The sequence below is a fragment of the Micromonas pusilla genome (genome assembly GCF_000151265.4).
Source record: "Micromonas pusilla CCMP1545 genomic scaffold MICPUCscaffold_4, whole genome shotgun sequence".
Lineage (NCBI taxonomy): Eukaryota > Viridiplantae > Chlorophyta > Mamiellophyceae > Mamiellales > Mamiellaceae > Micromonas > Micromonas pusilla.
The window spans coordinates 187,573-213,345 of record NW_003315885.1 but is presented as its reverse complement, the minus strand read 5'-3'; the positions used below and the strand labels follow the sequence as shown (position 1 = coordinate 213,345).

General features: G+C 66.1%; 8 protein-coding genes across 8 annotated transcripts; 3 read left to right on the top strand and 5 right to left on the bottom strand.

The window, feature by feature from the left end:
- Window positions 1-707: 707 nt before the first annotated feature.
- On the top strand, window positions 708-1,103 carry MICPUCDRAFT_56976 (uncharacterized protein; the record flags this gene model as incomplete). The annotated part of the gene is made up of 1 exon (XM_003057938.1): window positions 708-1,103. The coding sequence occupies one exon, from the start codon at window positions 708-710 to the stop codon at window positions 1,101-1,103; it is 396 nt and encodes a 131-aa protein (XP_003057984.1).
- An 852-nt stretch (window positions 1,104-1,955) lies between these two features.
- Window positions 1,956-2,775, bottom strand: MICPUCDRAFT_11069 (uncharacterized protein; the record flags this gene model as incomplete). The annotated part of the gene is made up of 2 exons (XM_003057569.1): window positions 1,956-2,425; window positions 2,622-2,775. Coding segments are annotated over 2 exons (624 nt in total), but the record flags the coding sequence as incomplete, so codon positions are not given.
- Window positions 2,776-2,935: 160 nt separating this feature from the next.
- Window positions 2,936-3,992, bottom strand: MICPUCDRAFT_56974 (uncharacterized protein; the record flags this gene model as incomplete). Its single annotated transcript, XM_003057568.1, has 2 exons — window positions 2,936-3,201; window positions 3,698-3,992. The coding sequence occupies 2 exons, from the start codon at window positions 3,990-3,992 to the stop codon at window positions 2,936-2,938; spliced, it is 561 nt and encodes a 186-aa protein (XP_003057614.1).
- A 116-nt stretch (window positions 3,993-4,108) lies between these two features.
- On the bottom strand, window positions 4,109-8,078 carry MICPUCDRAFT_46941 (uncharacterized protein; the record flags this gene model as incomplete). The annotated part of the gene is made up of 2 exons (XM_003057567.1): window positions 4,109-5,744; window positions 7,017-8,078. 2 exons carry the CDS (start codon window positions 8,076-8,078, stop codon window positions 4,170-4,172), a joined length of 2,637 nt encoding a protein of 878 aa, XP_003057613.1. The 3' UTR covers window positions 4,109-4,169.
- A 1,247-nt stretch (window positions 8,079-9,325) lies between these two features.
- On the bottom strand, window positions 9,326-12,283 carry MICPUCDRAFT_10112 (uncharacterized protein; the record flags this gene model as incomplete). Its single annotated transcript, XM_003057566.1, has 6 exons — window positions 9,326-9,615; window positions 9,808-10,363; window positions 10,610-11,303; window positions 11,418-11,704; window positions 11,856-11,905; window positions 12,013-12,283. Coding segments are annotated over 6 exons (2,148 nt in total), but the record flags the coding sequence as incomplete, so codon positions are not given.
- A 1,046-nt stretch (window positions 12,284-13,329) lies between these two features.
- MICPUCDRAFT_56970 (uncharacterized protein) lies at window positions 13,330-16,299 on the bottom strand (the record flags this gene model as incomplete). Its single annotated transcript, XM_003057565.1, has 1 exon — window positions 13,330-16,299. One exon carries the CDS (start codon window positions 16,297-16,299, stop codon window positions 13,330-13,332), a length of 2,970 nt encoding a protein of 989 aa, XP_003057611.1.
- Window positions 16,300-16,835: 536 nt separating this feature from the next.
- Window positions 16,836-20,898, top strand: MICPUCDRAFT_39156 (uncharacterized protein; the record flags this gene model as incomplete). The annotated part of the gene is made up of 4 exons (XM_003057937.1): window positions 16,836-16,904; window positions 17,061-17,867; window positions 17,986-19,942; window positions 20,132-20,898. 4 exons carry the CDS (start codon window positions 16,836-16,838, stop codon window positions 20,896-20,898), a joined length of 3,600 nt encoding a protein of 1,199 aa, XP_003057983.1.
- Window positions 20,899-21,189: 291 nt separating this feature from the next.
- On the top strand, window positions 21,190-21,537 carry MICPUCDRAFT_56968 (uncharacterized protein; the record flags this gene model as incomplete). The annotated part of the gene is made up of 1 exon (XM_003057936.1): window positions 21,190-21,537. The coding sequence occupies one exon, from the start codon at window positions 21,190-21,192 to the stop codon at window positions 21,535-21,537; it is 348 nt and encodes a 115-aa protein (XP_003057982.1).
- Between the last annotated feature and the right edge of the window lie 4,236 nt (window positions 21,538-25,773).

The following is a 25,773-nucleotide window of genomic DNA, read 5'->3' as shown; positions in this document are numbered from 1 at the left end:
CCTCCTCCGCGACAAAGACGGAACTTCCGCCGCCGCAGACCGAGTCCGGCGTCGGGTCCTCTCGGGACGGCTCGCTCGACGACGACGAGCTCGAGTTGCTGTCCCCGATGGCCGTCGCCGGGGAGTCGCTGCTGAACGACGTCTTGGACGAAGCGGCGGCGGCGGCGGCGGCGACGGCGACGACGACGAGCGACGAGAACGCATCCCCCGCGAGCGTTACCGAGGATGGTTCAAACAAAGAGGAGAACAAAGAGCCGTTCGGGATGAACCCGAAGGATCTCGTGAAGAAGCGCTCGAAAGAAGTCCTCGGACGCCTCGTCGGCGCGAGAGAGGGCGCGGCGTTGAGACGCGTCACGTTCGACGCGGATTCCGTCTCCCTCGCGTCGTACCTCGCGTCGTCCTCCGCGGCGGGGATGCGCGAAAAGGGCGTGCAAACGATGAAGCGCGTGTTGAAAGATCTGTGGAGCGTCCGAAGAGCGGAGCTCACGAAGCGAGGCGTGATCGAGGGAGGCGCGGCGACAGCCGAGGGGCTAGGCGCGTTCTTACACTGGTTCCCATACGACCGCGTTGGCGTTGTGAACGCCGATCCTTAAGGACTTTGCCCGGCGCATCTCTCCGCTCACCCCTCGCTTTCAATCCCCGTCCTCGGCGCCTTTCAACTCCAACTGACGCCTTTCAACTCCACCCCGACGTTCGCTTGTATGATGATGGGCGGCGAAGACGCGTCGCGGAAAAGTTGGCCCGAGAGCGAGCGGGCGCGGAAAATCCGCGAGCGCGAGAGCAAGTCGCAGCGCAAGGCGATCAGCGTCATCGTCTTCGGTCACTTGAAGCGGCTGTGGATGGACGGGCAGATCATTTTGATCGCGTCGCTCGCGCTGACGGCCGCGCGCATGGCGTTTCTCGCGGTGTGCCTCGCGACGTTCGACAAGGCGAAGGAGTGCGCCGCCGCGGCGTTTGGATTTTTTTTAACGTTCGCGACGGCGCCGTTTCGGTTCGCGCGCGGGTTGTTGACGTCGACGTCGACCGCGCGAACGGGAGATGGTGGGAACGGCGAGATCGAGAGCGTTACGACCACCGCGAGAGACGACATCGACACGGCGTGATGATGGGTACTACGTCTTTCTTAGGTAATACTACTACGAAGGTACTTTCGTACCTAGGTACTTCTAGTGAGCGAGAGCTCGTCAACTCCCGGCCGCCGCCGCCGCCTTCGCGTCCTGGTTCTGCCCCTCCATCGCCTTCCTCTGCGCGAGCAGCTCCCCGGCGGCGCCGTAGTCGTGCTCGAGAATCCACCGCATCTGCGCGCCGTTCATGACGGCGACGACGACGTCCGTCTTGGCGCGCACGTCCGCGGTGCGTCTTATCCCGATCCACTGTTTTTTCGACTGATACGTGGCGATTAGGCTCTTGCTCAAGCTCCCCACGCTCCTCACTTTCGGTTTCCCGGCGGGCCTCGTCGGGCTCGCGGGCGGCGTCGGCGCGTCCTCGTCGACAGTCTCTATGGCTGGCGCTTCCTCCGCCTTCGCCCCCGCCTCCGCCTTCGCCCCCGCCTCCGCCTCCGCGGCGCCTTCTTTTTCTTTTTCTTTTTCTTTTTCTTTTTCTTTTCCTTCCCCGTCCCCCGACGTCGACCTCGCGTCCTCCGCGACCGACGTCGTCTTCACCAGCACGCTCATCTGCCCGACGAAATCCCCTTCCCCTCGCTCGCACACGAACACCTCGCGCCCGTCGTCGTCGCGCGTCAGAACCTCCACGACGCCGCCCTTTATCAAGTACACCTCCTCGTTCGAAGCCTTGGCGCGCTCGCCCAACCGAGTCAGGTACGCTCCGGGCGGATACTCGCGCAGTTTCAAATCGCTCCCGAGCTTGCTCTGCATCGCGCGCCGCATCCGCTGCCCGGGGGCCACGACCGCGCGCGCGTACCCGTCCGCGCCGCCGCCGTCGCCGCCATCGTTCGCGGACGACGTGTGCTTCACGATCCACGGGTGCCCCAACGCCTCCTCCGCGGTGAATCGCGTCACGGGATCAACCGTCAGAAGCCGCGCGATCAGATCCTTCGCGTCGTCGCTCACGCCCGACGACGCCGGTATCTCGTGCACCCTCCCTTCCGCGATCATCCGAAAGCTCGCCTGCGTATCCTCCCCGGCGTCGAACGGGAACCGCCCGACGACGGCGGCGTACAGCACGACGCCCGCGGCCCAACAGTCCACCGCGGGGGTGTAGCACTGGCCCGTGATGATCTCCGGCGCAACGTACCCGGGGGTGCCGCACTGCTCCGAGAGCGTGCTCCGGCTCGACGTCATCTTCCGCGCGAACCCGAAGTCCGCGATGCGCAGCGTCTCCGGCTCGCAGTTTTCGCCCGCGAAGAGCAAGTTCTCGAGCTTGATGTCGCGGTGGACGTACGCCACGCGATGCATCTCGGCGAGGCCTGAGGGTCGAGGGTCCGTACGAGCGAACGTCGGAGTGGAGTTGAAAGGCGTCAGGTGGAGTTGAAAGGCGTCGATGTGTGTCGGGATTGAAAGCGAGGGACCCTGGGCGGAGAGATGCGACGGGCAAAGTCCTTAAGGATCGGCGTTCACCACGCCGACGCGGTCGTACGGGAACCAGTGTGAGATAGAACGCACCCGAGAGCAGCGCTTTGACGCAACCCGCGGCGACGTTTTCGGATAGCCTTCCCTCCTCGCTCTCGATGACGTGCTCGAGCATGTCCCCGCCCTTCAGGAGCTCCATGACGATGTACGCTTTGGTGGGCGTGACGTAAAAATCGTGCACCTTGACCGCGCGCTGCGTCGCGGAGGACGCGGACATCGTCGTCTTTGGGCCATTCCATACAAAGCGATGGCGGGGTGAAGTTGAAAGGCGTCAGTAGGAGTTGAAAGGCGTCGAGGGCGGGGATTGAAAGCGAGGGGTGGGCGGAGAGACACGCCGGGAAAAGTCCTTAAGGATCGGCGTCCACATCGCCTACGCGGTCGTATGGGGACCAGTGTATAGAACGCACCTTTATCTCGTCCGCGATGTCCTCGATCGACGCCCTCTCGTGCTCCTCTTCGTCGTCGACGTCGCCGCCGCGCGTCGTCGTCGCGTTCGCGTTCGGCGACGCGTGCCCCGCGTCGCCGTCGACGTCGAGGTTGATTATCTTGATCGCGTACTGCGTTTTCGTCCGCGCGTGCGTCGCTTTTCGCACCACCGCGAAACCGCCGGTGCCTGCGCGGGTGAAGCGTTCGGTCAGTCGAACGTCTTACCAGTCAAACGTTGAAAGGGAAGCGCGGGTGAAGAGTGACGACGGGAAAAGTCCTTAAGGAACGGTGTTCACCACGCGAACGGGGTCGTACGGGGAGCAGTCTCACCGAGCGTCTTGCCGAGGATGAAGTCGTTCGCGACCGGGGTGACGACGCCACCCGTCTTCGGGTCGCGCGTCGGCGCGCCGTCCGTGAACGTCTCTGTAGGGAGCGTCCTCGTGTCTGTCTCGTGCCTCGTCGCCGCCTCTGCGACGCGACGCGACGGGGATGGGGATGGAAGGGGGTGGCGGTGGCGGTGGTCAGACGCGACGGAAGGAAGACGACGCGGCGCGTGCGAGAATGTGCTGATGCGAGGACTGATTGATTGAATGTCCTCTCGGATAGCGTCGACGACGACGACGACGACGACGACGACGACGACGACGACGACGGCGACGGCGGCGATTCGCGCGCGAGCGCACCTCTCGCGTTCTCCACGGCGACGCCCCTCACGGCGTTGTACAGATGACTGAACTCGTTGAACGACAGCGTCCCGCCGCCGTTGATGTCGTGCTCGTGCATGCATCGCCCGACGAGCGCGCGGAAGGATTCATCCGACTCTCCCGGCTCTCTCAATCCCAACGATTCGAGCGCGGCCGCGAGCTCGCTCGCGTCGATGCTTCCGCTGCCGTCGACGTCGTGCTGCAAGAAGCACGCGCGCGCCGCCTCGGCCCTGGCCTCGTGTTGGTCCACGAGCGAGTCGTCGACGAACGGCATCGCGACGGGCGCGCGGAAGTGTGCGAAGAATCGCGTCGGCGGCGTGCGCCAACGCGCACGAGGAGAAGCAGAGTCATCATCAGATTATTTTTAGCAGTTTCCTTTCGGACAGGACTCTTCGAAGTTTGTCGGGTCAATAGTACAGACTAAGGTGAGGCTAACTAGCTACAATGTACCTTAATCGTCGAGATGTGCCGCGACCGCGAAACGCGACGACATCGCGTCGACGTCCTCCGGTTTCACCTTCCGGTCCATCGCTCTCAGATCCTTCGGCGCGAGCCGCCGCGCCGTCTTCCCGAATCCCGCCGACCGCAGCGGCGAATTCGAGAGGGAAGATTCGAACGATCGCACGACCCACCCCGTCGACGGCGTCAGCGTCGGCGGCGACCCGTTCGACGCGGCGCCCTCCGGCGTGAGCTCCGGCAGCGAGGCACCAGAATTCACCGCCGCGGGGGAGACGGAAACGGAATCGGAAACGGAATCCCCCAGCGCCGCACGCGCGCCCGTCGGCGTCGTCGTCGTCGTCGTCGCGAACCCGGACCCAGCGGCTTTCGCGCTCCGCGCGCGCGCCGCCGCGGCGGCGGCGGCGTCGCGCGCCGCCGCCGCGCTCGCGTACGCCTCCTTCACCTCCGCGGCTCTCTCCGCGCGCGCCGCCGCGACGGATTCCGCCTTTAACCGTTTCGCTTCGGCCATCTTAAGCGCGTGCGCGGCGTCCGCCTCCTTCTTCTCTCTCTCGCGTCGCGCCCTGTCCTCCGCGACGCCGCGTCTCCGCGCGTCCATCTCGCGCTTCGCCGCCGCGCGCTTCTCCGCCGCGGCGTCGCGAATCGCCTTCGACTTCGCCGCCTTCTCCGCCGCGGCGTCTCTCTTGGCGCGCTTGGCCTCGGCGACGCGCGCCGCCCGGGCCGCGTCGTCGGCGGCTTTCACGGCGGCGGCGGCGTGAGTAGTCACACTGGTTCCCATACGACCCCGTTCGTGTGGTGGACGCCGATCCTTAAGGACGTCCGACGCGGCGCGCTCGGCGGCGGCGCGCTCCGCCTTCTCGCGGCGGCGCGCCTCCTCGAGCGCGGCGGCGCGCGTCTTCGTGTCGTCCCGATCCGCGTGGGCCTCGCGCGCCGCCGTCTCGGCCGCGCGCGAGGCTTTCGCCTCGGAGGACGTTCGAGTCGTCGCCGCGTCCTCGACGCTCTCGCGTCTCGCGGGGGGAAGCCGCGGCGAGCGCTCTCTTCGCGCTCTCTCCGAGCGACCCTTCGCGTCGTCGTCGAAGAGCGGGTTCGAGATGCGCTTCATCCCCGTCTCCGCCGCCGCGATCTCCGCCGCTCGCGCCTCGGCGTCTCGTCTCGCTTTTTCCGCGCGCGCCTCCTTTAGTCTGAGTTTCATTTCGCGCGCGACGTGTTGCATTCGATCCGCCGCGACGGCGCCGCGCAGCGTCTCGATCTCCTTCCGCGCCGCCGCGAGCATCTCCGCCGCCTCGTCCGCGTCGCGCTTCGCGCGCGCGCGTTCGAGCTCGCGGTCGTCCGCGGCGCGCGTCGACAGGTCTCTCTCGCGCTGCGCCGCCGCCGCGCGTCTCGTCGCGTCTTCCAGTTCGATCCTCAGCCGCCGCGCTTCCTCCGCGCCGTGGCTCTCCGCCGCGAGCGCTCGCTTCGCCGCCTCCTCCGCGGCGGCGGCTTTCTTCCACGCGGTCCCAGCCTCTCGCGCTCTCGCGATCGCCGCGATCCCCTCCGAACGCGCCGTCTCCGCGGTCGCGGCTTTCTCGCGCTCGACGCGCGCGAGCGCGCTGGCGAGCGCCTCTTTTTCCTTCTCCGATTTCGACGCGCGCGCCTCAGCTTCCTCCGCGCGTCGCGTCGCCTCCTGCGCTCGCGCGATGAGCTCCAACGTCGCGGCGTTCTGCAACGACGCGTCCGCGGCCGCCCGCTCCGCGGCCGTCCGCTCCGCGGCAGCGTTCGCGGCCGCGTCCGCGGCAGCCTTTTCCTCGGCGGCGCGGATCGCCGCCGCTCTCTCCTCCTCCCTCAGGGTCGTTCCATACAAGCGATGATATCGGGGTGGAGTTGAAAGGCGTCAGTTGGAGTTGAAAGGCTTCGAGGGCGGGGATTGAAAGCGAGGGATGGGCGGAGAGATGCGCCGGGAAAAGTCCTTAAGGAACGGCGTTCACCACGCGAACGCGGTCGTATGGGGACCAGTGTAAGGAGAACGCGCCTCGCGCTCGCCGCCGCCAAGTCTCTCGCCTCGCGTTCCCTCGCCTCCCTCGCCGCCGCCGCCTCCTCGTCTCGCCGCGCCTGCTCCTCCATCGCCGCCCTCGCCTCTGCGTCTCTCTTCTCGCGCGCCTCGCGCTCCCTCTCCTCCTTCGCCTTCGCCTTCTCCGCGTCTCTCTCCTCCTTCGCCCTCGCCTTGGCCTCTCTCTCCTCCCGAGCCTTCTCCGCCTTATTAGGGTCGAGGGTCCGTACGAGCGATGATGTCGGGGTGGAGTTGAAAGGCGTCAGAAGCGGAGTTGAAAGGCGTCGCGGTGTGTCGGGATTGAAAGCAGCGAGGTGTGGGCGGAGAGACACGCTGGGCAAAGAAAGTCCTTAAGGAACGGCGTTGACCACGCCGACGCGGTCGTATGGGGACCGGTGTGAGGAAATCGCACCTTGGCGGCTTTGCTCAGCGCCGCGCCCTTCGCGCGCTCCGTCGCCTCGAGCTTCGCCGCGAGCTTTTCGCGCTCCGCCTCGAGCTTCGCCGCGCGAATCTCCGCCTCCGCCGCCTTCGCCCTCGCCGCCGCCTCCATCTCCTTAGCGCGCGCGATCGCCTCGCGCTCGATCTTCTTCGCCCTCTGCTCCGCGCGTCTCTCGCTCTCCGCCGCCGATTTCGCCGCCGTCGCCTGTCGGGGTGGAGTTGAAAGGCGTCAGTTGAAGTTGAAAGGCGCCGAGGGCGGGTATTGAAAGCGAGGGACCCTGGGCGGAGAGACACGCCGGCAAAAGTCCTTAAGGATCGGCGTTCACCACGCGAACGCGGTCGCATGGGGACCAGTGTGAGGAAGGAGGACGCGCGCACCGCGGCGGCGAGGAGCTTCTCTTCCATCTCCTTCGCGCGTCGCTCCGCGCTCTCCGTCTCTCGCTTCGCCTTCGCCGCCGCCTCCGCCACCTCCGCGCGCGCCTTCGCCACCGCCTCCTCGATCCTAACTCGCGTCTTCTCCTCCTCGTCTCTCGCGTCCGTTAACGCCTTGGTCGTCGCGTCCGCGCGCTCGCGCTCCGTCTCGACGCGCGCGGCGGCCGCCGACGCGCGAGCCGCCTCGCGCGACCGCTCCTCTTCCGCGACGCGCGTCGCCTCCTCCGCGGCCGCGAGCGCAACCGAGGTCTCGACCGCGAGGGACTCTTCCTCGGTCGTGCGCTTCGACGGCGACACCGCGGACGCGCGCTTCGCCGCGTCCTCCGCGGCGGCGAGCGCGACGCGCGACGCGTCGAGCTCGCGCTCGAGTCGAACGTTTTTCTCCTCCGCGTCCCTCGCGCGCGCCTCCGCGTCGTCGAGCTTGGACGCCGCGTCGCGCGCCGCCTCGGCGAGCCTCGCGGACTCCGCCGCCGCGGCCGCGGCGTCCGGGTGGTCCTCGACGCGTCGCGATCGCAGCGATTTCGCGCGCGCCTCTGCGAGATCCGCGCGATTCTTCGCCTCGCTCGCGTCGCGCCGCGCGGCGAACAGCTCGTCCTCCGCCTTCTTCGCGGCCGCGATGTTGCCCGTCGCCACCTCGCGCAGACGCGCGAGCTCCGCCTCCGCGGTGATCGCGCGCTTCTTCGCGTCCTTGAGCTCCGCCGTGGACGGCGGCGTATAATTGAGCGCGGCGTCGAGCTGCCGGGAGTACTCGCGGATGAGCGCCTGCGCGAGATGAAGCGCGGACTCGCGCTGCGCCTCGGCGATGCCGCCGTGCGTCACGTCCGTGAACATCCGCGCGAGCTGCGACGTCTCGTCGGGCTCGAACTTCCCGGACTTGAACTCGAGGCACTTGAACTCGAGGAACTCGGGCGATAGCATCGCGAAGAGTTCGTCCGCGTTCACGTCCAGGTCGTCGGAGTCGTCCGCGGCGGCGACCTGCGTCGGCGTCGTCGTCGACGATTTCGGCATGTTGATCGACCCTCGGCCGCGGCCGACGCGACCGCGACGCGGGCGCTCTCGCGCGCGCGCGCCTCGCGGCGGGGGCTTCCTACCTCACCCTCGGATCGTCGGTCACGATATCGCGCGTGTCGCCGTCATCGCGTCTCTGCCGAGCTGCGAGCGGCCCGCGGGGACGGGGATTTGTGAATGTGCCTTTCTACCACGCGTCTCTATTTGTCGTCGCGTCCAACAGCCGCAGCAACACCCAGGCTGAAACTAAAACGGGTTCGGTCAACGGATCGATTACGAAATGACGACCTTGTGGACGACAGTTGAGCGAACAGAACTCGAGCTCCCATCCGCCCTGCGCGTGTACTTCCGTCGAGCCGACGCGCGCGCGCGAAAGATATGTCACGACGCGCTCGTTCGTTTAACACGTCGCGTGAACATTCGCACGGCGAGCGACTACGTCGGTCGCGCTGCGTGCGCTGCTATGATAGACTACGTCGTCGGTCGTCGGCGACGGACGCGAGAAAAAAAAAACGGTACGGCTCGTTGTCGCGTCGCGCTCACCGACCGTGGAGCATGGAAGAGATCGATCGCTGCTTCGGATCCCCCGCGACACCCGGTCGGTCGTTCCATCCCTGAGCCCCCATCGCGCCGCCGCGCTCGAGCTGTCGCGGCGGCGCCGGCGGCGGCCCGCCTCGCCACTGTCGCGGCGGCGGCGGCGGCAGCGGCTGCTGCTGCTGCAGGTGGGACGGAGGTCGAAACGCGACAAGTTTCGACGGCGACCGCGGCGGTTGAAACGGCCGGCGAAACGGCGGCGAAACGGCCGGCGAAAAACCCTGCTGCCACTGCTGCGGCGGCGGCCGTTGAAGAGACTGCTGACGCTGCTGCGGCGGAGGCACGTGCCGCGCCGGCGGCCGCTCCGGCGCCGGGACGTACCGATGAGGATTCGCGGGACGTCGCGCGGCGGCGGGAGGCGGAGGAACGTACCGCGCCGCCGGCGCCACCGCCGGCGGCGCGTACCGATTCGTCGGCGCCTCCAACGCGACCGCCGCGGCCGCCGCGACGCCTTCGCTCGCGGCCTTGTCGAACGCCGCCTCCGTCCGAAGCTCCGCTGGCGTCGCGTCCGTCGTCGCCGCGGCGGCGGACGCTTTTCGCTCCGCCGCGGCGGCGCACGTCGAGCCGCCTCCGCCGCCGCCGCCGCCGCCGCGCATCCACGTCCCGAGCAGCCCCTCCAGCAACACCACGGTCGCCTTCTTCTCCGTCCCCGCGTCGCGTCCTCGCGCGCCCGCCTGCGTGCACGACGGGCACCCGGACGCGCACTTGCACTCCCTCGTCGTCGCGAGCGCCTTCTCCCACAACGCGTCGAGCTGCGTCCACGTCTTGCTCGCCAACCCCACGCCGTTGGGACACGCGTCGTACAGGTACATCCGCGCGCCGGTCGTGCCGCCGTCCGACCCGTTGCATCCGTCGGAGGAGAGGAAGTCGCACGCGCCGAGGACGTCGCGCGCGTCGCACATCGCCACCGCGGGGACGAGCGCGGCGCAGACGTTGAGCGCGCCTGTCAAACGCAGTCGGGGCGGGTGGAGTTGAAAGGCGTCGGCGTGCGTTGAAAGGCACCGCGGCGTGTCGGGATTGAAACCGGGGGGGTGTCGGCGAGAGACGCGCGCGGGACCCGAAAGTAAACCCTCGAGGAACGGCGTGCTCCACGCGAACGGGATCGTATGGGGACCAGTCTTTGTATAGAACGCACCTTGCGTCGCCGCGCGGAGTCTGTCCGGGGCGATTTTGGATCGCACGAGCTCTCCGGGGAGGTCCCACCACACCGCGTCGGTGACGAAATCGCTCCCGGGCAAGCCCGGGTTGAACGGTATCTCGTCTATGAGCTCCTGCGTGTGCAGCCTCTTCACGACGTAGCCGTGGATCGTCTCCACGACGCGCACGCGGCCTTCGAAGACGCGCGCCATGCCGACGCGTTTGACCTTTCGCTCGCGTATCCCCGCGCTCGGGTCCTTCTCCAGCGGCATCACCGCGGTCCGCTCGCGCGCGTACGTCACCTCCGGGTTGGCGTACTCGCGGCAGTACGCCACGCGCGCATTCGCGTCGTGCCGCTCGATCTTGTACTGCCCGTGTCTGGAGAGGTGGACGCATCCGGGGTATATGCGCGACATCGCTCTGTGGGCTTCGATTTTTTCGAGCTCGCGAGCGCCGGATTGGAGCGAGTCTCCGCGCGTGACGTCGAGGAGCGTCCACGCGTCGCCGCCGGACGGCGCGCCTCGGAGCATGACGTGGTGATGTGGGCGGAAGAACTGCCGGCACTGGAAAATCTTCGTCGCCTTGTTCAGGAACATCGTGGGCTCGCCGTTGTTCCAGGGCATCTCCGCGCGCGCCGGGAATTGGCCGCCGCCGCCGCCGCCGCCGCCGCCGCCGCCCGCGGAAGCTTTAGAAAACCCGCCGCCGCCGCCGCCGCCTTCCCCGGCCGCGCTTCTCGTGATCTTCGGCGTCGCGCTCGTCGCGCTCCTGAGCGCGCACAAGAACGGCGTCCGGTTCTTCACCGCGGTCGTCTCCCCGCGTTCCGCGCCCAACCGAAACAGTCTCGCGGCTTCCGCGTCGTCGAAAAGCTTGCAATCCGTCTTCGGATCGATCGGGGTCTCGAACGCCGCGCACGGCAGGTGCGCCTCCAGCACGCTCACGTTCGCTGGGTCGATGAGCGCGCTCTCCGGTCTGCGCTTGAAGAGCTCACTCGGGTGCGCGAGGTAGAAACCGTCGAGCGGTCGCTCCGCGGCGACGACGACGGCGAGCGAACACCCGCGGCGGCGGCCGGCTCGCCCCGCCTGCTGCCACATCGCGGACGCCGTCTCCGGCACCCCGACGTGCACGGTCGCGTCTAACGTCCCGACGTCGATCCCCATCTCGAGCGCGGACGTGCACACGAGCGCGGAGACTTCCCCGGACGCGAGCCGGTGCTCGAGATTGCGACGTTCCTTCACGGAGTAACCGGCGCGGTAGGAGTCAACGAGCAACGCGAGGTCCTGCCGTCCCGCCTTCACGAGCAGCTCCCTGGCGTCGCGGCAGACGGACTCCGTGAGCGACCTCGCGGAGACGAACGCGAGGCACCGGACGTTGTTCTTCACGAGCGAAGCGATCACCTCCGCGGCTTCCGCGTACGCGCTCCGTCGCTGCGCGGTCTTCTCGTCGCCGCCGTTGTTTTTTGCCGCGGCGTTATTAGACCGCGGACGTCCCGGACGACTGCCGGCGCCGCCGGCGGCGGCGGCGGCGCCCTCGCCGCCGCCCTCGCCGCCGCCCGCGAGCTCCGGCGGCTGCCACAAGATCATCGCCTTCTCCCCGCTCGGCGCCCCGGACACGGTAACGCACGTCGGATTTTTCGTCGTCAGCGCGAGCACGTGCTCTCGCGGGTTCGAGATCGTCGCCGACGTGCAGACGAAGCGCACGTCGTCGTTGCCGCATACTCGACACAGACGAATCACGCGCCGGATGACGTTGGCGAAGTGCGACCCCGCGACGCCGCGATGCACGTGCGCTTCGTCGATCACCACGTGCGTGAGGTTCGCCCAGAACGATTTGCTCCACTTGCGCGGGTACCCGGGCAAGATGAAATGATGCAGCGAGTCCGGGTTGGTGAGCACGAGCTGCGGGTCGTTCCATCGTTTAAAGCGACGTCGGGGCGGGGTTGAAAGGCGTCAGTTGAAGTTGAAAGGCATCGAGGTGTGTCGGGATTGAAACCGTGGCGTGGGCGGAGAGATGCGCGGGCAAAAGTCCTTAAGAAACGGCGTTCACTACGCCAACGCGGTCGTAAGGGGACCAGTGTGAGGACAACGCGCCTGCGTCTTCTCCGCGCGAATCGCCGCGCGGTCGTCTTCGCTGCTGTCGCCGTCGCACGTGCGAATCGTGATCTCCGCGATGCCTCGCAAACGCTTCAGCTCCGTCTGGTTCAGACCCCCCTCGCCGTCGCCGTCGATATTCCCTTCCGCAGCCTCGAGCGCCTTTCTCGCCGCCTCCGGGAACGCCTTCAACTTGGCGAGCTGATCGTTCGCGAGCGCCTTCAACGGGAACAACACGAGCGCTCTGGCCGACTTCTTTTGCCCCAAGGCGTGGAGAAGAGGGAGGACGTAACACAGCGACTTCCCGGACGCCGTGGGCGTGGACACGACGACGGATTTCTTCTCCCCCACCGCGGCGTGGATCGCCTCTTTCTGGTGCCGGTAGAGTTGGTGAATGCCGCGCGCGCGAAGCGTCGCCGCGAGCGCGCCGCACAGCTTGAACCCGGGCGGGTCGGAGACGTCTTCCTCCGTCGCGAGGAACCACTCGCAGTGCGTCGCTTGCGACTTCGACGCGAGCTGCTTCGCGTATTCCTTGACGCGGTCGGGTAACGGCTGCGTTTGGGGCGTTTTGGGAAGCGCATCTCGCGTCGGCGTCGGCGTCGACGCGAGACGGAGCGCGGAGTCGTCGAGGCACGGCAGCGCCTCCAAGCGGCGCACGCGCGATCTCGTCTTGCCTCTGCCGCTCCCCGCGCCGCCGCCGCGGGATGATTTCGTCGTCCCTCCCGGGGAGGCGCGCTTCCCCGACGTCGTCGTCGCGGCCGCGCGCGCGCGCGCGGCATCCGCCGCGGAAGGCGTCGGCGTCCGCGTCGGCGTCTTGTCGTGTATCGCGCTGTCGTCGAAAGGGACGTTTTGGCAACCCTCGGCGCCCTCGTTCAGGAGCAGGAGATCTCGCGTCGCTGACGTCGTCCCCGCCGCGGCCTCCTTCCTCTTCTCGATCCGCCGCCGCTTTCGCATCGCAGCGGTGGCTATGAAATCGTCGTCGCTGACCTCCTCTTCATCGAGATCCACCACCGCGCGCGACTGCCCGTTCGTGATGTCGCGCAGAAACGTCGGCTTCGACCCCGTCCGCGGAGGAGGCGCGTTCCAGTCGAAAATCTCGCGGTTCCGTATCCGCTCCTCGAGCGCCTTCCCCGCGGCTCGTCTCTTCCTCGTCCCCGCGCTGAGGACGACGACGTCGTCACCGTCGTCCTCCTCAAAATCCGCGAGGACGGAGAATCCCGCCATCGTCTCTCCCTCGAGCGCTGCGCCGCTCGAGTGACGACGAACGTTCCAAGAATCGCCGCGATGACGACAGCTGACGACGCATATTTCGAAACGAACTGAAGGAGATGATGAACGTTCGCGTTCATCCGTCAGCAAAAGAAGGCGGCTGGCGCGTTCGCCGCTCTTCTCGCGTCGTTCGTCGCGCGGGAACTACATGCACACACGCTACGCTATCGGCGCTCTTCCTCCGCCGCCCTCTCCCTCTCGTTCATCGCGAGCTCCCACGCCTCGCGCTGCTCCGTCATCCACCCCACGCCGTGCGGGTCGTCCCCGTCCTCCAATTTTACGTGCAACTCCGGCGTCTGCGCCTTGCCCGCGTTTCGAAGAATAAACGTCGCGCGTCGCGTCAACGCGACCAAATTTCGCTCCGACTCGGGCGCGTCGTGCGACGCGCGGAGCGCCTGCTCGAGCGCCCACGTGAACGCGCCGCGGCGGACGCCGTCCTCGCGCTCTACTTTCATCTCCAGCGCGGGCTCGTCGCCCTTGCTGCTGCTCAGGCTGACGAGGTGGTTTTTCACCGCCGCCGCGTGTCGCAACGACTCGGCTTTTTTCAACCCGGGGCCGGGGCGGGCCGGGGCCGCGTCCGCGCCTGGATCGGGTTCGGCGTGTCGCTTCCTCGCGTCCCTGCGACGCTCGCGCGCGAGCTGCGTGATCCGCTCGCGCACGCGCGCGGGCGGCGGCGCGAACCGATTCGCGCCGGCGCCCTTCGCGGCGGCGACGACGGCCGAAGAAGACGCGTCGCCGCCGTCCCCCCCAGAACCGCCGCGCGTCGTCCGCACCGCCTTCGCGTCGGACAACGCGCCGCTGCAGCAGCAGTCGAACGTCGCGAAGCAGTCCACGCCGGGCGGGACCGCGCAGAATAACTTCTCGCGAAGGTAATCGTCCGTGATCCCGAAATTCGTCTCCCAGTCGACGTCGATCGTGCACAGCGCCTCGTCCACGCCGTCGTCCTCGTCGCCGTCCACGTCCGGGACGTCCGTGCCGTGGCCGCTGAAGTGAAAGAACAAGACGTCGCCCGCGCGCGCGTCCTCGAGCAGCCACTCGATGCCCGCCTTGACGTTCGTCGTCGTCGGGGGGCGGTAGTAGTGCGACCGCAGCGCGGTCGGGACGGCGTCGCCGTCGCGTTCGCCGCGCTTCGACGCGCCGCAGCAAGAGGAGGACGACGACGACGCGTTCACCCCGGGCAGCGGCTCGTCGATCAACACGCGCATCGACCCGGCGTCGGTCTTGAACCCGTACGCGTCGCGCAGAAAACGCATCTGCGCCGCGACGTCGTTGAGCGAACCTCTGAGCCGCGGGAGGCGAGGGTTCTTCTCCGCGGCGGCGGCGAAGTAGTTGGCGCCGACGAGCAACGCTTTCCCTCGCGGCGCGCGTTCCTTGAACGACGCCGCGTTTAACCCGCCGCCGCCGCCGCCCTCTCCGCGCGTCGTCGTCCGCCCGACGGACGCCTCCCTGGACGCCGCGAACAGCGCCGCGTTGACGCCTTGGCCGCTGTCCGCCATCCTCGACGCTTGGTCGGCCTCGTCGCGCGCGCGCGCCTTCATCGTCGCCCGCCCCGGCGCCGGCGCCGGCGCCGGCGCCGGCTCTTTTTTCGCGGCGTCGGCGGGGGCGTCAGCGTCGGCGGTCGACGTTCCTCCGTCTTCCTCCGCCGACGCGTCGATGAACGCCGCCCCGAGCGCGATCACCGACGGCGGCGTCTCCCCGCGGTCGTCCTTCGCGTCTCGAACGGGGTCGTCCACGATGCGATCCCCGACGTTCGAGGGAACGTTCACTTTCGCGGGCTTTTCCTCCTTCTCCTTCTCCTTCTCCTCATCGACGGCGCGGACGGGCACGCCGTCGTCGTCTTTCGCCGCCTCGCCCCGCGCCACCGCCGCGGCGTCTTCTTCGCCGGCTTTAGGTATCGCGGACTCGGACTCGGGGACCTCTTTCCGTTCCTCGTCGCCGCCCTCCTCTCTCTCCTTTTCCTCTCTCTCCTTTTCCTCTCTCTCCTTCGCGCGCTGCTTCACGATCGCGTCCTTCTCGAAGAGACCGCTCCCGACCCCGTCGCCGTCGCCGTCTAAGCCGACGTACGCGCTGCCGTGGTACCCGCCCAACGCGGTCGCGTCGGGCGCGTCCATCTTCGGGTCGTTCCGCGCGAGGCGACGAACGTCGGGGTGGAGTTGAAATGGTGCGTCAGTTGAAGTTGAAATGCGTCGAGGTGCGTTGGGGATTGAAAGCGTTCTCGGGGTGGGCGGAGAGAAACACACGCCGGACCCAAAAGTCCTTAAGGAACGGCTTTCACCACGCCAACGCGGTCGTATGGGAACCAGTGTGAGGAACAGAACAGAACGCGCCTTTTCCTCCAACGCGCGGACGTACTCGTCGATCTCTTTCGCGGCTTTCTCCGCCGCGGCGGCGCTGTCGCGCGCGCTCGGGACGTCCTCTTCCTCGTCCTCTTCGGCGCCCGCGCCCTCCGTCGAGAGGCGCGCGCGCGGCGTGTTCGCGACCGCGGCGGCGTCGACGTCCCACGGAAACGGCGTCGGCGCGTTCATCGCCGCGCTCTCGCGCGCGGCGTCTCTCCTCGCCGCCATCTTCTCGCGCTCCTCCTCCGTCGCCTTCGCTGGCGGCGGCCGCGCCGGCCCGTCGCGCTTCCGCCGCTCCTCCTCCGCGTCCGCCGCGTCCAGCTCAGCGAGGCGCGCGGCGATGGCGTCGCTCTCTCGGATCTGTGAGTCGATCTGCGCGTCCACCTGCTCCTTCTCGTCGAGCAGGAACGCCCACGGGTCGACGCCCTCCTCGGAGTGCCACTCCATGTTCACGTACAGCGCGACGTCCTTCGCGACCGCGCGCCCCAGCGCTTTGCTCTTGTACGACGCGTGCTGCTCCGCGGAGATGAGCCCGCCGTCGCGCAGGGTGTTCAGCGCGTGTATCTTGCCGTACGCGCCGAGGCTCTCGTCGTTCGCGATGAGGTCGAGCGTGTGCTCCACCTCGATGGCGTAGTCTTTCCCACTGATGGCGCCCGAGGCGAGTAGGAACGCCTCGTCGCCGAGGTAGCGCGCGAGTCGCGCGGGGTAGTTGGTCGCGTCGACGGGCTTCTTCATCTTCGTCTTCTTCGCGTCGTCGCGCGCGCCGCTCGTCGCGACGGACGCGGCGGGAGGCGCCATGGCTGACGACCGCGCGCGTTCGGTCGTCGTTGTTCGTCCTCCCCAACGACTTGATGAGAGATCGCCGACGACGCGACGTTCCGACGCTGCCTCCGACGCGAGATGGGAGTCGCGCGACGCGGCGGGCGCGGCGGGCGCGGCGCGCGTCTTCTCGAGCGACGACGGGCCGCGCGTGGGCGCGCGCGCGTCGGTCGCGCTCGCCTCTGGACGACTGCGCCCCGCGACGACCGTTTCTCCGCTCTAGTAGTAGGGGCTGCACCACACGCGGGTACGGGTCTCGACCTGGTCTCGACGACCGACCGTCACCTCACAGCTGTAGGAATTCCAGCAGGGCGATCCCCTATCATTCTCGAAGCGCGCGTCGCGTCGCGACCGTATCGCGCCCGTATCGCGCGCGGAACTTCTCGTGCGACGCCATCGCGACTTTGAATTAAATTTTTGCGGCGCTCTCGACGCTCGCGCGCGACGTTTCCGCGGCGTCACTCGCGCGATCGCGCTGTGAAAAAAAAACCTGCACGCTGCTGCACGCTGCCGAGATGACGCGCGAGGACGCGAAGCGGAAGCCGCTCGCGGAGGTGTCCGAGGACGAGTTCCTCGAGGATTTGGTGCGTCGCGCGCGTCTTTGAGATCCTCCGCGCGCGACGCGACGGTTTCGAGTCCCCGTCCGCCTCCCCCGCGCTCGCCTCGTCCGATATTAATACTTCCACGCACGCGACGTCGCGCTGACGCCCGACCGTGGCTCTTCGATCGCGTTCGCGCAGATCGCCTTCCTTCAAGCGAACGGCGGGGAGAAGCTCGCGCCGCCGGGATGCGGTACGTCGCCCGCGCGCATTCTTCTCGACGACGAGATCTCGCTCGAATGTTTTTTACCGGCGCCAGCGCGCGATCGCGCGCGACGCGCGCGCGTCGTCCGCGCGAGAGGTCACGTCGCCACAGCAGCGCCCACCACTTATAAGTTTCTCTCGAACGAAAACGAGGCGAGACCTCTCACGATCGATCCGATCCTCCTCTCTCGTCGACCGATCGCAGACGCGAACACGTTCCCGACGCGGACGCTGAACGGCGCGAAGCTCGACCTGTTCGGGCTGTACCGCGCGGTCGTCTCGCGAGGCGGATTCCCATCGTCGAAGGGCGGCGTTAACGGCGGCGGCGGCGGCGACAAGAGGGAAAAACTCAACTGGACGCGCGACGTGTTCCCGTGCCTATCAAACTACACTGAGAACCACCGCGCGACGTCCGTGGGGCACGACCTCATAACTCACTACCAGAACTACCTGTGCGAGTACGAGCTCGCGAACCCCGAGGACGTCGTAACGAGCGCGGCGGACCCGACGAGCCTCTCGTTTCGAACGGACCCGCGGCCGCCCGCCGTCTCCGTCTCCGCGGAGGGCGGCGGTCGCGGCCGCGGACGGCCGCGCGGCAGCGGGCGAGGCCGCGGCCGCGGGCGAGGCCGCGGCGGGCGAGGCCGCAGCGCGGGCGCGTCCGCGGGGGCGTCGCGGGCGGCCGGGCGCGCCGGGAAGATCAGGGTTCCGACGTACGCGCCGAGCGATTTCGCCGTCGGGTGCACGGTGCGCGTCTTTTGGAAACAAGGCGCGTTCTGTCTCACACTGGTCCCCATACGACCACGTTCGCGTGGTGAACGCCGATCCTTAAGGGCTTTCTCTCCCGGCGTTTCTCTCCGCCCAGGGTCCCTCGCTTTCAATCCCCGTCCTCGGCGCCTTTCAACTTCAACTGACGCCTTTCAACTCCACCCCGACGTTCGCTCGTATAGACCGCGCGTGGTACACCGGCGTGATCGAGGACCAGCAGAGCAGCGCGCCGGAGGGTGCCGAGGAGGGTGCCGAGGAGGGTGCCGCCGCCGCCGCCGCGGTCGTCCTCTCGAAGGTGGTCTACGACGACGGCGACGTGGAGATCTTAGACCTCGTCGGCGGCGCGGAGAAGGTTGTCCTCGTCGCGCGCGCGGACGGCGCGCCGACGGGCGACGGCGATCGCGACTACCTCAGCGACTCGGACGACGACGACGACGGCGCCGCCGCCGCCGGGGGCGCGCCGCTGAGCCGCCGCGCGTCCGCGCGCGCCGGTAACGACGCCGGACTGCCGCTGAGCCGCCGCGCGGAGGCGAAGGAGGCCGCGGCGAGGGAGGCGCGACGCGCGCGCCTCGGCGGCGGCGGCGACGCGGACGACGACGACGACGACGGCGACGGCGGCGGCGGCGGTCCGCGGCGCGCCCCCGGCGCCCCCGGCCCGTCCCTCGCCGCCGTCCGCGCGCGAGACGACGCGGATGCGATCCGCGCGGGATTGCGCCGGAACCCCGCGAGGGCGGCGGCGGTCGCGGCGTTCGGCGGCGACGACGACGACCTTCCGCCGCCGTCGGACGAACGCGTGGGCGCGGTGCTCGAGGCGATGAAATCCAATGACGTCGCGCGCGTGCTCTCGGAGCTGCCCTTCGCGCACGAGGAGAGCAGCGAGGTGTATAAGCTCGGGTACGCCATGGGCGCGCGGCGAGCGATCGCGGTGTGCGCCGCCGTCGTCGCCGCGGCCGCGGCGAGAGCGGGCGCGGGCGCGGGAGAGGCGGCGGCGGACGCGGCGACCGCGAAGAAGAGGAAACTTTCGGGCGGACGCGCGGGGGGTGGCGACGAGAGCGGCGGCGCGGGCGCGGGCGCGGGCGCGTCGCCGCCGCCGTCAGGCGGCGGGCGCGTGCGGAAGAAGAGCGCGAGAGCCGCGGCGTGGGAGGAGGACAAGGAGAAAGCGGCCGCGAAGGCGAAGGCGGCCGCGGGGGAGGAGAAGAAGACGGACGGGTCGCCGGGGGGAGACGAAGAGGCGGAAGTCAAAGACGAAGCGGCGAAGAAGAGAGCTGATGACGTCGCGGAGGCGGACGTCAAGCTCGGCGCCGCGCTCGCGTCGCGCGCGAAGCGACCGCACGGCGCGTGGGAGGACGCGCTGTCCGCGGCGGCGCGCGACCCCGCGCTGACGGCGGTGCTCGCGCGCGTCGAACGCGTGCTCGAAAAAGAAACGTTCGACCCCGACGTCGGCGACTCGGACGACGACGACGCCGACGCCGACGGGTGGACGCGCGGAATAGACGCCGGCGCGGTCGCGGACAAGACGCGGGAGGGGATCAACGCGAACGTCGTCCGCGGCGTCCTCGGCGTGACGGCGGCGTTCGAGACGGCGCGAGGGTGGCGCGGGAGCGCGGCGGCGATCGCGGCGAGCAAGGCGATATTCGCGCCGCCGGCGCCGGCGCCGGCGCCGGGCGCGGCGGTCGGCGCGCCGCCGAGCGCGTCGCGGCCGTCCCCGAACACTCCGAAGAACACTCCGAACGACCCGCCACCAAACCCGAAGCCGCCCTCGCGCGCGTCCGCGCTGGACCCCGCGGCGCTTGCGGCCAAGGCGGCAAACGCGCCCCCCGCGGCGAAAGCCGCCGCCGCCGCGAGCATGGGCGCGAAGATCGAGCCGCCGCCGACGGGCGTCGTCTCCGCCGCGGGCGGCGAGCACGTCGCCGCGGCGTACGAGGAGGCCGCCGCGAAGCGCCTCGCCGCGGAGGCGGAGCTCGCGCGCATCGCGGACCCGGTCAAGCTCGCGTTCGTGCAAGACGACGCGACCAAGCCGAAGCCGACGACGACGGCGGGGCGGCTGATCAAAGGTGCGTTCTATACACTGGTCCCCATACGACCGCGTTGGCGTGGTGAACGCCGATCCTTAAGGACTTTTGCCGTCGCATCTCTCCGCCCAGGGTCCCTCGCTTTCAACGCCCGCCCGCGGCGCCTTTCAACTTCAACTGACGCCTTTTAACTCCACCCCGACAATCGCTCGTATGGAACGACCCTCAAAGCCGCGAACAACGCCAAGGCGCGCGCGGAGCGCGTCGCCGCGGGCGGCGGGACGTTCAGGTCGCGCGGCGCGTCGGGCGGTCAGTACGGCGGCGGCGGCGGCGGCGCGGGGCGCGGGCCGGGACGCCTGCCGAGCGCCGCCGCCGCCGCCGTCGCGAAGCGCGTCAAGCCGACGGACCCCGCGAAGGCGGCGTTCATGGAGCAGACCGGTCCGAGCGGCCTCGGCGCGAAGGCGTTCGAGTTCCGCCCGCCGCTGGCGCCGACCGCGACCGCGGCGGCGGCGGAGGCGTTCGAGCGTGCCGCCGCCGCCGCCGGCGGCGGCGACGACGCCGACGCGATGGACTGCGCGCTGTCGCTCGACGGCGACGACGGCGTGACGCGATGGCTGACGAGGCGCGGATGGGGCGAATACGCCGCCGGCTTCGCGTCGTACGGCGTCACGATGGAGACGCTGCCGGGGCTGTCGATGCAGGACATGGAGAACATGCCGGCGTTCATGTCGCCGGAGATGCGCGCGAAGGTGCACGCGGCGGCGGTGGCGGTGGGGACGAAGCGGGGCGGCGCGGGCGCGGGGACCGCGGGCGCGAAAAGTCCGCCGAAGCGAAAGGCGACGGCGACGGCGACGGCGACGGCGGCGAAATCGGCGGCGGAGAAGGATGGCGCGAAGGTCGCGTCGCCTTCGCGCTCGAGGAAGTCCCCGAGCGCTTCCCCGGCGAAGCGGCAGAGGGGCTCGGAGTCGAGGAGCATACACTCCGGGCTATCCGGTTGAGGAGACGTGTGCGTAGGCGATAGACACTCACGGCGTCGTACTGTACTACGCCCTTTAAGCCCTGAATTAGCGTGAATTGACGGAGCTTAAAGGGTTGAACCCTTCGGGTTCATTTCACCCTTAACTCTGTCGCATCAACGCTAATTCAGGGCTTAAAGGGCGTAGTACTCGCCTATCAAAACCTAATTTAATAGGTGTTTTTGTATCAATTTTAGGGTTTTTATACAAGCCAAAAAAATGAAAATTGGAAACCTAAGTGAGGTCGCCTCAAAACGAAAAATAAGTCCAAAAATGCCGAACAACAAAAAAAATAAGCGAAACAAGCAGACGGCAGGGAAGGTTTGTGATGTGCCTTACTGCGTGAGGAAGGAGACGCCGACGATGATGTTTGACGACACCAATATTACCTGTATGAAGTGCGACCACTTCATCTGTAGCTGTTGTGTGGAGAAGAATTGGAAGGGAACTTGGACGCAGGAGGACTTCTACAAGCCGAAGTATGAACTGCCAGGTCTCAAGCACGAGCTTTGGAAATGTCCGTTTTGTCGGGCTACTTTTGACCGCTTTAGACCCGACGGAAGTGGTCTTGAGCCTGAATTGAAGACGATGACGATTGGGGAGTTCTTGGGTAGTTTATAGCTTTGTAATAAGACCAAAACCTTACGAAAATCACGGGAGTTCGGGGGCGTATCTGGAGCGTAGCGACCCAGACCTCTACAAATCTCCGTGAACCTCGCTGACGCAAATATCACGGAACTCTGTAGCACCTCTTTAAGCCCTGCGAAGTGTTTTTGAGCTGTTGAAAAACACCTCAAAAACACGGGAAAACCACCTAAATCGGGGGTCGCAAAACCAAAAATCGGGGGTTAGAAAATCACACGAAAATCATCTAATTTCGGGGGTTAAAATCGTCCAATTTGGGGGGTTAGAAAATCACACGAAAATCATCGAAAATCGGGGGTCTTCTGTGGGGCTTCTATACCTTCTGTGAGCCTTCTGTGAGACCCCATTTCATACCATCCACGAAACAAGCACGGAGGACGAGAGAAAGCCAGACCCAAATATCTATGTAGGGCTTTTTTGGTCTCTAAAGGGGGGGTCTGTTTTTGAGACAGGGGGGGAGACCGCCAGACCCTATGTTGGCTATGTTGGCTGTAGGGTATGTTTTTTTTTTCTTTCTCACACTCCTAATCCGTTCTCTCTCTCCCTCCTTTACGGATTACACTATTTATATAAAAGGGAGAAAAGAGTATACATTATATACATAGTCAACATAGGATATAGGAATGACGGAACTTTCTCGGTGTATAGTATTTTTCAAAGCCGTCAAAGACCATCATTTTTGGGTCTGCCTGGCCGATTCCCCGTGTTTTTGGTCTAGGGTCGCCTGACCCCCATTTTGCCCAAAAAATCGCCTGAAATCTGGAAATGACTGAACTTGACTGATCTCCCAAATTAGGAAAGCCCCGTAGTTTTCACTTACCCCCGCACACCGCCCAAGACGCGCGCTTGAAGTTGCGCCTCGGTCAAGTATCGTTTGAAAAAACGCGATGAATTATTTTGTTTGATCGATACATCGACCAACGCTGAAAGCAAAAAAGTTATTTTGACACCCTGGCTAGCTATCAAAGTGAAGATACACGTAGTCGTGAGAAAATCACACGAAAAGGAGGTTACACAATTTAACGCACGAACCCTAGTCGTTGCCCTTACCCCTCGGACAAACAAACGCGCCGCCGCTCGCCGCAGCCGCCGCTCGTGTATACACCAACCCGGGTAGGGTAGATCGCGGATCGTATCCACGCCACGCGAACGCAGGTTCCCGCATCGCCGCTCACGCGCAGCGCAGACTGTTTGATCTCTCTGTTTTCTCCTCGCGATCGCGCGGGGGATTTCGCATCTCACCACCACGAGCGCGGCACATCCACGAGGGACGCGTTTGCGAGAAACGTCTGAAGGAAGGATGGGGCGATCTCTGTCACGATCTGCGTCATAGTTCACACTCTCCTGGATGCGCCTTGTGATCCTCGGAAAGCGCTGTCATATGGAACATCTTATCACTAGACCTCACGGTGCAGAGATTCCAGCGTCCCACTTGGAGATGTCGCCGTTGAATGAGGAAGCGCCATAAAACATTCTTCTCATGTTCGTGACGCTGCTCACGTCCCATTTGGAGATGTCGCCGTTGAAAGTCCGAGCGCCAAAAAACATGTACGCCATGTCCGTGACCTTGCTCACGTCCCACTTGGAGATGTCGCCGTTGAAAGCCTTGGCGTAATTGAACATTCTCTCCATGTTCGTGACGCTGCTCACGTCCCAGTTCGAGATGTCGCCGTTGAAAGCAGATGTCGAGGAAAACATTCTCTCCATGTTGGTTACCTTGCTCACGTCCCACTTGGAGATGTCGCCGTTGAATGAGGAAGCGCCGTTGAACATGCTCCTCATGTTCGTGACCTTGCTCGTGTCCCACTTGGAGATGTCGCCGTTGAAAGAGGAAGCGCGGAACATGCTCCCCATGTCAATGACCTTGCTCACGTCCCACTTGGAGATGTCGCCGTTGAAAGCGGAAGCGGAGGAGAACATGCCCACCATTTGGATGACCTTGCTCACGTCCCACTTGGAGATATTGCCGTTGAATGAGGAAGCGCCGTTGAACATGCTCCTCATGTTCGTGACCTTGCTCGTGTCCCACTTGGAGATGTCACCGTTGAAAGCGAAAGCGAACAGGAACATGCTCCCCATGTTGGTGACCTTGCTCACGTCCCACTTGGAGATGTCGCCGTTGAAAGCCTTGGCGCCGTTGAACATGTACGCCATGTCAATGACCTTGCTCACGTCCCACTTGGAGATGTCGCCGTTGAAAGCGGAAGCGGAGGAGAACATGCTCCCCATCTTGGTGACCTTGCTCACGTCCCAATTGGAGATGTCGCCGTTGAAAGAGGAAGCGGAGGAGAACATGCCCACCATTTGGATGACCTTGCTCACGTCCCACTTGGAGATATTGCCGTTGAAAGCCTTGGCGCCTTTGAACATCTCCCCCATGTTGGTGACCTTGCTCACGTCCCAGCCGGAGATGTCGCCGTTGAAAGCGGAAGCGGAGGAGAACATGCTCCCCATGTTGGTGACCTTGCTCACGCCCCACTTGGAGATGTCGCCGTTGAAAGCCTTGGCGTAGTAGAACATGCCCCACATCCTCGTGACCTTGCTCGTGTCCCACTTGGAGATGTCACCGTTGAAAGCGAAAGCGAACAGGAACATGCTCCCCATGTTGGTGACCTTGCTCACGTCCCACTTGGAGATGTCGCCGTTGAAAGCCTTGGCGCCGTTGAACATGTACGCCATGTCAATGACCTTGCTCACGTCCCACTTGGAGATGTCGCCGTTGAAAGCGGAAGCGGAGGAGAACATGCTCCCCATCTTGGTGACCTTGCTCACGTCCCAATTGGAGATGTCGCCGTTGAAAGAGGAAGCGGAGGAGAACATGCCCACCATTTGGATGACCTTGCTCACGTCCCACTTGGAGATATTGCCGTTGAAAGCCTTGGCGCCTTTGAACATCTCCCCCATGTTGGTGACCTTGCTCACGTCCCAGCCGGAGATGTCGCCGTTGAAAGCCTCGGCGTTGGAGAACATTCTCTCCATGTGGATGACCTTGCTCACGTCCCACTTGGAGATGTCGCCGTTGAAAGCCTTGGCGTAGTAGAACATGTTCCTCATCCTCGTGACCTTACTCGTGTCCCACCCGGAGATGTCGCCGTTGAAATTTCCGTTACGAATAAACAAATTGCTCATGTCCGTCACTGCGGTGACGTCCCATCGGTTAATATCGGCGGCGGCGCATTCGTCCCTGCATTCCTTGATGGCGGCGATGAGCTCAGCCTTGTTATGAAATTTCCTCGCCGGGGGCGGCGGAGGCGGAGAAGGCGGCGGAGGCGCCGGCGGCGGCGCAGCCGGAGGTAGGGGTGGAGGATGAGGTGGCGGCGACGGATATTGCAGGCGGAACAAATGGTCTTCTCTGGACTCCGTCGCGGCGTTCGATCTTCCAGACGCCGCGCTCGATGAAACCGTCTCGTTCACCGCGCGCGGCGGTTCGTTTAGGAGCGCTTTGAAGTACCCGATCCCGCGGGCAAACTTGGCTCGCGCGGCTTGGTTGCCGGCCGCGGCGGCCGATTTCGCCTTTCTAATCAACCCCCCGATTCGTCCTTTGAGCGCCTTCGCGTGCCCGTCGCTCCACGAGATGACGGAATCGGTTTTGTAATTCGCGGCGACGACGAGCGTCCCGCGCTTTTTCATGATCACGTTCACCGCCCTCATCGTCCGCGGTCCCGCGGACATTTGCGAAAACCTCTTCACGCCTCTCGGGTCCTTCCCGACGAAACCAATGAACTTCAAGACGAGCGTCGCGGACGTGCCGTCCTCGCTCATCTCCGCGGAGACGCGCGACGGCGCGATCGAATGGAATTTAATCCCTCGGCTCAGGCGCGACTTCACGACGTTTTCTACAAAATTCAACTGCACATCCGCCTTCGCCGCGGACATGCCCGTGATCACGTACGTCGTCGTGACCGACGTCTCATCAACTTCGTCGAGACTCGCGCGTCTCGAATCGACGAGCGAGCGCGGGTTCGAAACGGTCGGTCGCTCGTCGTCCTCTCCTGCGCGAATGTTCGCGCACGGCCCCGCGTCGAGGACTCGACTCTGCTCAGCATTCGAACAGGTGCCGCACCACGCGCCGCCGCAGTCGACGCCTTCCTCGTCTCCGTTTCGCACGCCGTCGAAGCACGTCGCGCACTGGTCGCCTTCGCACTCGTGAACGGTCCACTCGGATTCGTCGAACGGCCCGGCCACCGCTAGCGCGACGGCTCCGACTTGGTC